Below are 10,484 nucleotides of genomic sequence, written 5' to 3'. Positions count from 1 at the left end.
GGATTTGGTTTACCGCTCGAGTCGAAATAAACTGTGATGAAAACAATCGGCTCGGGGGATCAATATTCTCCCCGCTCGTATCCCTGACGCACTGAGACACCCACCTCAAAACACACGCGGGATCATTTTTCCCATAATTTTTGAATGAGTGTACGGCTTAAGAGTCGGTGCGCTTCACAATATGAGGAAAATTTGCGCTCCACGTCCGCAGGAAAATTCATTGAGATTTTTTCCAAGCAGCACTTGGATGTTACTGCGAGAACGTGTTTACATATATGATGATCATAGGGTGCAACCATGAATTACGAGACGCATTATGATACAATTGTTGGAATTGCTTTCCGAAAAATTTGATTTCAAATTGAGTTCTTAGAACAATATTAGAAGAGAAAAAATCAACCAAAAATCGAACCAAATCTATGAATGCTCCATGACAACAGCATCAGCTGCTGAGGCAGACGAACGACGTGAAGATAGTCGGATCATCTCCTCATCTTGCCAGTGACGCGACGTTGGTACTGGTGTAAAAACTGGCCGATACGAATCATCTTCAGCCATCGGCTGCCGACGCCAGAGCATCATTGTGGTCAACAAGAGAATCTCGTTCCGTTGTTTTCGCGTCGTTGTTGTCGTTAACCGGACTCTAATTTATTTTAAACAATATTTTTTTATAACCACGAAAATTGCGCGTCGTGAGTTTTTCTCTAACGGTGCAGGGAAAGCTTGCTCCTACGAAGCTGCAGTGTGGAGGAGAGAATCGTGCTGTGTGTAGACCTAGTGTCCCAGAGGATTTCGAAAGAGGTGGACCAAGTGAAGTGAGATCTGTTCCGAAACGAAGTCCGTTTTTTTTCTTTCAAGACCGATTCTCTAAGTTCAAGTTCAAACAGGTTTCGATTGCAGGTGTTACGTACGGCTAGGACATCTACCTGTTGAGTGTGAACAAGTGGCTTTTGACCGAGAGGCGTTACTGCTAGAAATGGATTGCGAGCAGCGTTACTACGAGCGACCGGCGTTTTGGAGAATTCCGAGAGCGAAGACATTCGACCTGCCGTTCAGGAAGAAGCGTGTGTCGTTCAGCGAACAGGTGAGCCTTGTTTATGAGAGGGGGTGGGGGGTTGGAGAACGGTTGAGCACGTTTTCGCCTAAATCCAGGTTGAGTCTATTCCGGCCTAATTTTATCAGAACAGCTGGCCGTTTCGAAACAATATTAGACAAAAGCATCAGTCTTCCACAAATGGTCAAATGCAGCTGTTCAGTAGCTAGCTACTGCCAACCAGTGAGATTGAAATAAGTTTGATCTACGGTACTACCGCGCTGTCAAGCTGCGTCAAAACGAATATTGCAGTGTAGCACAATGCGCCTTCCATAAAAATTAAAATTAAACAAAACTAAAAATAACACTATACGCTGAAACTTAGACTGGTCGTAAATTTATTGGGCAATGGGAAAATAACTACTTGACGCTGAATTTTTATTTCAATAATCTTACGATGATCGGTGGAGAATATATGTTTGTATTTCCATGAATCGTATCAATTCAAATTAATACGCTCAGTTCAAACTATTGGCTGATTTGAAAAGATGACCGTACACTGTTGCGGGGAGTGGAGCAGTCATTCCGGGCTGCACTTGAACGAAAAATGTGTACTGAATGCCAGAACCGATCGATCGTGAGCGTGTTTTGTTGTGTTTCACCGCTTTAAAACTTATTGATACGGATGTATTGTAAAATGAAAAGCTGGCCTGTTGGTCAGATAATCTTGAATCACAATTAAAGCCACAAATAATTGGAGGCGTAAAATCGTCCTGAAAATGCAGGAATTAGAAAGGAATATTTTCGATTCTGATTTTTTAATGTTCTGAGTTTTAAAGTTCAAGATAGTGATTACTGGTTTCTATGAAAATGTAAAAAATGACCAAATAAGCGCTTTCAAAACCGGAATGATGCCGAGAGATCTGAAATCGCTTCCGGTTTCTGTTAGACAGCATGAAATGGTCATACATCATCCAATATGGATATTTCATTTTAATCGGGATGATGCACAGAAGCCAGAAATTGACCTCGGATGCCATTTTGAAATGACAACTTCCGGCCTCCAGAAAACAGCCTAATATGACCGAATACAAACTAAAATGAGTATTCCCGAAACCGCGATGACATTCAGAGGCCGTAAATCGATCTTAGTTACCAATTCGAATCTTTTTATGGCAGCCATACTATTTTCAGAGAGTTATTTTATTCCATCACTAGGTTACCGACAAAAACATATTAATACAAAATAATCTTTCCTAATCTTAGCGTTAGAGAGAGAGAGAGTTGAAAGAGATTTATACTTGAAAATTGCCTGTTTAAACCACCTAAATAATTAATTTCAATCTAGTGTTTTTCCTAACAATTGCCAGGGTACATTTATATAAGACAGGCTGCCGTAATTTTACGTGCACTTTGCGGTCGTGTCGCATACACAAGCACTTCAACTTTTATTAACTTATTATTATAAAATTTATTTATTATAATAAGCTGCTGCACCCAGATTGGTTTGAAATAAATTATTACCTATATTTATATTAACTATTACTATTTTTTCAACTCGTGTTGCTGATTCTCCCCACTGAAGTAAGCAACACAATCCCACCGTAATCCAAATGATGTACGATTGTTTTTGTATCTCTGGTGAAAGCAAGTATCCACGAGTTTCAAATTCGATTTCGATCGGGATTAGCTATGTTCTGCTGAGACTGAGATAATTAGCATGGGAAACATCATCAAACTTGATCTAAATAGAAATTTAAGTCTTGAGGAAACTGAAACGGTACTATATGACACTGTTTATTTTAAGTTTAGTTTCAATTCAATTTTAATTTACTATAATTTTTGTTAGTGTCGGTTAGTGACTGTTAGTGTCGGTAGAATTATAGAGCGAGCCCCCCAATTGTCCTGTACACTAAAAATTGATGAAATCTGAATTGGAATAAAAAAAATTGAATTGAAACTGAGCCTGGAGTTTAACCAAAAGAGTACATAAAATCGGAAGTCAGCTTCCAACTGCAATCAAACAACCCAAGACAATATTAAAGTATGCCAAAAATAAGAGGAAAAGGACAACAGGTGTGAAGTGTCAACGCTCCAAAATTTTTTTTTTAAGAATTTGTATTGGCGATCGTCCTCGTGTAATGTGGATGACCAGTTTTTATCAGTTTTGCCATATGTATCTCAACGATTCAAAAATTGGTTTGTTCGCAATGTTAGTTAAATTTCAAATAGTTTTCACTCAATTTTGCTCATTATTTATTATGCATCAATGGAATTTTTTGTTTTTGAAATATTGATATAAAATTACAATTCCTACTTTCGCAATTGAGTGACAGGACAACTACTATCAGGCCAAATCATTCCAACCATCAAGCATGCAAACAGCCTTGAGTGGCGTTAGAAGCTTTCATAATATCGCCTAAATTTAGGCAACCAAAATCTAAACTAGACTCAACGCGAAACAAGAATAGAGTTTCCATCTCACTGTTGGTTACAAAGTTTTATCTGTACCTAGATAGGGATGTAAAGCGCAACCAGATCTTTCTTAAAATAGTTCAAAACAACCCTACGATGAACGTGTTTATTGTTGTCATATTAGAAAGCGGTAACATAGGCTACCTGCCGTGAGCATACCGCTTCACACACGCGACTGACAGACGAATCCTTTCCCCTTTTCTTTAGGCAAAAAGAAATCGTCCGCAAGATTTGAGGATCTTCTTCTATATGACGAAGAAAAAAGGGTGAATATCGTTTGACGACATCTTCCTTTCCTGCTAATACAATTACCTTTACTTTCGCACGCCACCCAATAATCAACAGGTTTATAAACCAGAATGCATGCGTTCGGAACCCGATCAAGGGGATGGAAATAAATTTCTCATGTTCACCGAAATCGAACTCGTTTTAACCCTTTTTGGGTCTTTTTGTGTAATGAAAATGTCCCGAAAAAGATAGAAAATGAAATTCGGAAGATAGCCAACCCAGTTTCGTTTCGTTCGTCTCGGAGTAGAAACCGGAAAATGCAGCCGAGGTCTCACAGGTTAATCTTCATTTCTTCTATCTCCGGTGAAAAAAGACCCGATATGGGACGAAGTATCCCATTTTGGAACGGGTTGAGACTGAGAATTGGGACCATCACCGATTCCCACTGCCAGTTGTTTAAAACTTCCAAACTGGTGATTTTGAGAATTACCAGTTTGAAAGAAAGCCTTGGGAACTTTTCGAGAATACGGATAAACATGTCAACAGTCATTTTTCTACGTTTTGCTTCGAAACCATTTAACGTGTCAGCCGGCTCGATAGCGATTAATTTAAATTACTCTCCATTCCGGACGCCATAATAGATTTCCTACTTTGCGATGTGATACGTTCGAGGATGAAATTTCCTCCATTAAATTCCACTCAGCGCATTCTCTACGGTGTTTGGTCCCATATGTGCACAGAACGTACGCCATATAGCGGAGGAGAATTCATTCTGTAGTGGAGCGTCGTAGCCAAAAACGACCTTCACGTCAGAGTACGGACAACGTGGCAGACAAATGTGTTCACACTAGTAACGTTATATATACGCGAGTTGTTGACTTAGTGTATAGTCTCAGGAATCGAATCTAAGTTCTTCATTGCCCCCATTTCAGTACTATTCCGAACGATGACGAAAATGATGCTAATAATGATGGGGATGATAGTGATGATGATGATGGTGTTGCCTGGATTCCGAAGCATTCCACAACACTTCTCCACTGCAATCGGCAGCTAATTTATAACCCTTTGACATTGAAACGCAATCTGGTATTATATTTCCTGTGTGGTCTGCAGCGAAACAATCTATGCAATAGTTCAATCCGAATTTGCTTAACCTATTGTCTTTGAGTTATCCTACTTCACTAGTGCAGCTGATTGGAAGAATGTTGGAAATTTCATTTGCCTAACACGAATGAAGTTTAGGTTGCCATTTTTACAATGAAGTTGTGTGTTATTAACTTTCAAACTTTTAGCCCGGTCCGTGGAAGAAAAGGTTTTTAAACGCTAGTAAAGCGATTGAAATAGCTTAACTATACATGTAAATTTTATTTGAACCAATTATTATTACAAGATTACTGAATACTGATTTGAAACCTAACAACTTGAGTTTCAGCTATAGAAAGTTATTTTTCCCTTACCCACACAATCTGAAATTCTTTGTTTGGTTTGTTTGTCTCTCTTTCTCTCTCTCTCTCAATCTCCCTCCCCCCCCCCTCTCTCTCGCTCCTTTTTATGCCATTTTTTTTTTGTTTTGTTTATGCATACTAACTTATGTTCAAAATGGCGTCGAGACAAGGAGCCTTGTAAAAGCGTTCTAGCTGACCTGCACAAAAATTTTATCGAAAAGTTCACGGTAAACTCTTTCGAAAGTGAAAGTTTTGCGGTTTCTACTGTGTATTATTTCTGCTAACCTCAACAACAATTCTTCAGATTGTGGAAGACCGACCAAAGTAATAGAATATTTGAGAATATTTAGAAGACAGTATGAATATTTGATTCAATTTCGTATATTTTTCTATAAAAGTTCAGACACTTGACAACTTTACTCCATCTCTTGCCATTATTCAGATATATCCATTTAAAAAAACGGTCTTTTTCAAATGTTAGTACAGATACATTAAAAAAAATGCAGGACTGTTTAGGGTAGTAAGACCTACGCTTGAGCTTGACGAACGCACATTTCATAGATGCTCCTCCGTGATGGATCTGAGCTAGTGAAGTTGCCCAAAGAACTACGTGTATGGCAGCTTGGGATTAGTTTGCCATCCTCAGTTAACAACAGTTCAGTAGCTCCCGCTATGTTTAGATCCATAGCGGCGCCGGCCACGTCTTTACGATCGTTAGGGTAAGGTAGGATGTTGTAAGGAAGGGAGTGTAACAGCCGTTGTTGTCGGAGACCGAGTTACCGAGGTACCGCATCTCCACGACTGCGACGGAAAGAATAGGTATGTGTCACCGTGGTAAGTAACCAAATCAAACAATAATGCGCGCGAAGTTAGCTCATCACGGAGATGGACGATGATTTGCCTATTACCACTCCCGGATAACTTTAGAAGGCAAACGCACTTCATTGGATACGGTTCTTTTAAATGCATCGCGTAGTCAGTAGTTTAATCACGATTTTCATCGTCCGAACTAAATTTACTCTGAACTGATGTTTAGGGTAGTAAGACCTTCGCACCCACAAAGTTTCATTGAATTCTGAGAGGGTACTGCCAACCACTCAGTCGAGTTAGAGCGAAATCCTTCTATAGTAAGTTTTACTTTCGAGGACTCAAAAAAATTATGTTGGAATGACCAAGTCATAAAATCGCATAAAAACCTTTAAATATCGACTGCTGGAGAAATTTTAGATTTCTAGGTTTTTCATTAACCATTTTGACCTTAAATGATCGAAAATTTTTCACTGTGTCAAAAAACAAACATTGTGGTTACCCAAATAATATAAAGTGAGATGTTTGTACCGATATGCTAATTATATTTTTGACAAATGTAACCGTTTGTTTCCAGCTCTAACTACTATCCGAGTAAAATTTCTTGTCACACTTTCAGCCGCGTAAACAGGAAATAGTCACTTGAACTAGTTCGAAGTGCAACTCCTTCATCGGTCGTATCACGTGCAGAATGAACGAGAACTTTGTCTTGGTGAAAGAGCACTTCTTTCTTCGCATTGTACGGTAATAATGTTTTTTGGTTGTTTTACCGTTTTCAAGGTGGTTACTGATAAATGTTGAGCCTTACGAGTTCCAAAAAATAATAGTCGACGCCGGTTGATTGTTGCGCGTCGCACAGCTCTTATCAGGCAAAAGCCAATCTGTCGGCTGCTGTTGGACTCGGGAGTGTAGAGGTGAATCCATATTTCATCCATTGTCATAAACCGCCGTTGACAAATCTTTCCTTTCGTGCGTAATCAATGCCAAATTCTCTATCAAAAGTTTGACACATTGGTCTTTTTTATCAATTGTTGAAGAAAACGGCACCCATTCATGTGCGATTATTCCAACGCGTTTCTTTGAGATGCTTATGGTCTAGAATTTTTAGGATATTATTGGAATCTCTGTGCCTGCACGACAATACCCTGACACAGACAGCCATAAGAGAGACACAACAATTCTTAGCATATGATTGGGACCAAATTCGCGCGATTTCGTTAGCTACCATGTACACTGTAAAGTTAGTTTGTGGCTGTAAAGTTAGTTTGTGGCACTCTCATGGTGCAAAGGTTAGCAGTTGGTGTCTTCTTGCCGACCCATAGGCACCTTCGTAGTGCAAACCCATATAGGCACCTTCGTAGTGCAAACGTCGACGTTTGGCATATGCTTTTTCGCAGTGCAAATGTTAGAAAGAATTGAAATTATGGATTCTATATCAATGTAATATCCAATACAATTCGTCATTGTGTACAAACATGCAAAGAAGTTCGAATTAAACATTGTTTTCATTTAATTTTACTTTGGGTAGAATTTCTTTTAACCTATTATGGGACAAATAAGTAAACCTAAAATGATGCACACGTAGCTGACGGAAAACTCCACGATGTTTGCGATCCACGTAACAATTGAACTGTCCGATTTTTAAAATATATTTAGTTATCACAGTTTCAAGTGTCTCGTATAACCTAGAACAACAATCACATTCATCGCCGGACACACGTACGCCACCGGCTGATCCTGCTAAATATAGGTCAGCGTGGCACACAAATTCTGGCCGTTAGAAACGAGAAACACTCGGGGGAGCATGGCGATGTTTTCTTTTGCCCCATGAGAGAAAGAGCAGCTGCGAGGTCAGAACGCTTATATATATTTATGTATAAGACGCGGAGATCGTACGTATAAATCGGAAGAATGGGATGCAGGGCCACTGGCTCTTGTTGTATGAATATGCCGTAAACTTTCAAGTGGAATTTAATGTTGATTGCTAGAAAATCAAGACTGCAATTTGCATTGCGTTTGTGTCCGTCCGTCACCGTGACACTGCACTCGAGGGTGATGATATCAATGAAAATTTGCTCTATTCTTACGCCAAAACCTATTTTCGGTTGTTCGAACAGTCGTGCAATTATAGTCCTCAAGCAATGAATGGTTACTGGGTTTAAGTTTAAACAACAAGATGATGCAGTTTTGAGTCATAACAGAATAAACAGCAGGATTACCCGCGACAGCGTTATTTTGATCCGACCTTACACCGGTGAGATGTTTCTGTAGCGTAGGGGTGGCGATAAATTAATGAACGTCGTACCACACAACATTACAACACTAGCACAGTGTTTCAAATTTTAATATTTAATTTTAGAAGCGCATATCAGGATTTATCACGATTCTACTCTACAAGATGAAAGCTACCAACACTACTCCCGCTATGCTCGTGCATTACGATGCTATTACAATTGGCTATAGAAAACATCGAGAAAGGGGTGCACGGAACATCCACCCTATTTCTAACGCGTTTTGGTGAATGGCAACCATTTTGGAAAATGGAATCGTTTGATACAAATGCGTGTCAGTTCGACTAACGATGTGAATTAATAATTAAATCTAGTGGATTTGGTTTGGAACAGTTTAGTTACGAAACGAAAACTTTAGCAAACCAGTAATTAAAAACCTAGTTCCAAGATCAAATAAATCAGACTAACGTATGAGACGGAGAATCATGAGGAAAACACCTAACAGTTGTTCGATACAATGGTTACACAAGTATTCGGCATGTCTGAAAACATGCTCCCAACCGGACAGCTGAACGCATCCAAACAAATGATACACTGTTTATGATTCTGGGGAAACTGTCAGAAATGGTTTGTGTCTGTCTCACCTTCACTAAACAGCAGAGCAGATTTTTCTCGCTTGGTCGCCCTAGTAATGTAACCTTCTGAGAAATAAATTTTAACGATTCACTAGAAGAGATGCTCACGGGTGGAATGCCTTGTCTCGGTGCTATATGCAGCATGGAAAACAGGTGGTCGGTCGGTCGGTCAACTCAAACAGTTTTTCCTTTGCCGCTGCACGTCGCTTACCCGAGTAGGTGGGTCTAACAATCAGAATACATTAAAGTTAGTGTTGACTAATATTTTACATATTATAACTACTTTTGATGAATGAATGAATAAATTTATCCATTAAACCCAAAAAAGCTTATGCCATTTTCATTTATTTTGGTTTAACATCGTGTTCGGGACTCTGACAACCAATGATGTGGGAAAAACAAGAAAAAGAAACAGACATTTATAGTGGCGTGTACACACACGAATAGTTCTGTATCTAGATTCTCAAATGACACTTATTATAACTTTACAAATTTAAGCTACAACGATCCACTTTGTGTAAGCTGTCTCTGGTGCATTGCCTGTCACAATCAACAATCAGACTATTAATTACAATGTAACAAACGAATAGAGTCCCGATCAAGCAATGTATTTTAGAAGAGAGGTAATATAAATAGCCAACTGTTAAGTGTACAGGACAATTGCGGGGCTAGCGTTATGATCCTACTGACACTAACAGTCTCTCCCGAGCCGGGACTTGAACCTACGACGACTGGCTTGTTAGGCCAGCATCGTACCACGAGATCAGCTGGGAGGGTTAAACCATCTTACCTGTAAATTTTGTCCCTTGGCACTATGAATGATGAGGCTCATGTCGTTGCTCTAACAAAAATAATATATTTACTAGTGATTTATCGTCATATGTTCAAACTAAAACCAGTCGCTCCATATTATGCACAATCCAAATCCCAAGCAAATCATACGTTTAATTTTACATCGAGGTTAATTGACGGTTCTCAACTAGCCAATTCATGAAGTCGCGTATACAGACTATATGAGTAATTAGTTCAATTTGTATGAAGGTGTACATAATTCGACCATCAATCAAGGAACATTTCCGAACCTGAGAGCAACCTGCAAACATTGTATTCACAGGTTGCTAATAGCGACTTGAGTGCACTTTTAGTCATCGAAACTGAATCGTACAGTCGTACAGCAAAGCAAAAAGTAATCGTTGGTTCGGGAGAGCATCCAAAACTTCCATACAGACAGCTTTCCCTCCCATCACAACAATCATTGAGCTCAGCCGAAAATATTTGCGGAATGGCAACTATCAACAAGATCACGAATTTTCAGAATCAGCACTGACAGCACGCAATAACGCAACCGATTCTGACGGCGCTGAGTTACTTGCGAGAGCGAGAGTTTTTGTCGACACTTAAGCCTGTAGTACACTCTTTGTCTAATGGTCAAATATTCGACCTTCTGACATAATGGTCAAATTTATTTGACAGCATGGTTGTTGTTTGCCCGTGTTTGCCCCATGTTAAAATTGGAGAGTGACAAATAATTATATTTGACCAAATTTTTATCTGTCAAAAAGTGACAAATATTTGACGCTCGGTCAAAGAGTGTACTACAGGCTTTAGTTTCTTGGTGTGATCAGATTTT

The 10,484-nt window shown here is 39.3% G+C and overlaps 2 protein-coding genes across 5 annotated transcripts in view; one reads left to right on the top strand and one right to left on the bottom strand.

The window, feature by feature from the left end:
- LOC129723798 (peroxisomal targeting signal 2 receptor) overlaps nt 1–10,484 on the bottom strand; it is a 216,508-nt gene that overhangs the window by 118,093 nt on the left and 87,931 nt on the right. The window lies entirely within an intron of this gene.
- Nucleotides 506–10,484, top strand: part of LOC129723796 (PDZ and LIM domain protein 3) — an 84,592-nt gene continuing 74,613 nt past the window's right edge. Inside the window, exons 1-2 of one of the 3 annotated variants that reach the window (XM_055678219.1) lie at nt 506–837; nt 901–1,084. In XM_055678219.1, coding sequence (XP_055534194.1) covers nt 977–1,084 — 108 coding nt within the window. In that variant the 5' untranslated portion in view covers nt 506–837; nt 901–976. Of the gene's footprint in view, nt 838–887; nt 1,085–10,484 lie in introns of all 3 variants that reach the window. The other 2 variants (XM_055678220.1, XM_055678229.1) reach the window with 2 other exon arrangements.

Source organism: Wyeomyia smithii, chromosome 2 (genome assembly GCF_029784165.1).
Source record: "Wyeomyia smithii strain HCP4-BCI-WySm-NY-G18 chromosome 2, ASM2978416v1, whole genome shotgun sequence".
In the NCBI taxonomy this organism is placed as follows: Eukaryota; Metazoa; Arthropoda; class Insecta; order Diptera; family Culicidae; genus Wyeomyia; species Wyeomyia smithii.
The sequence above is the reverse complement of the archived record's forward strand: the minus strand, read 5'-3'. Positions and strand labels throughout refer to the sequence as shown.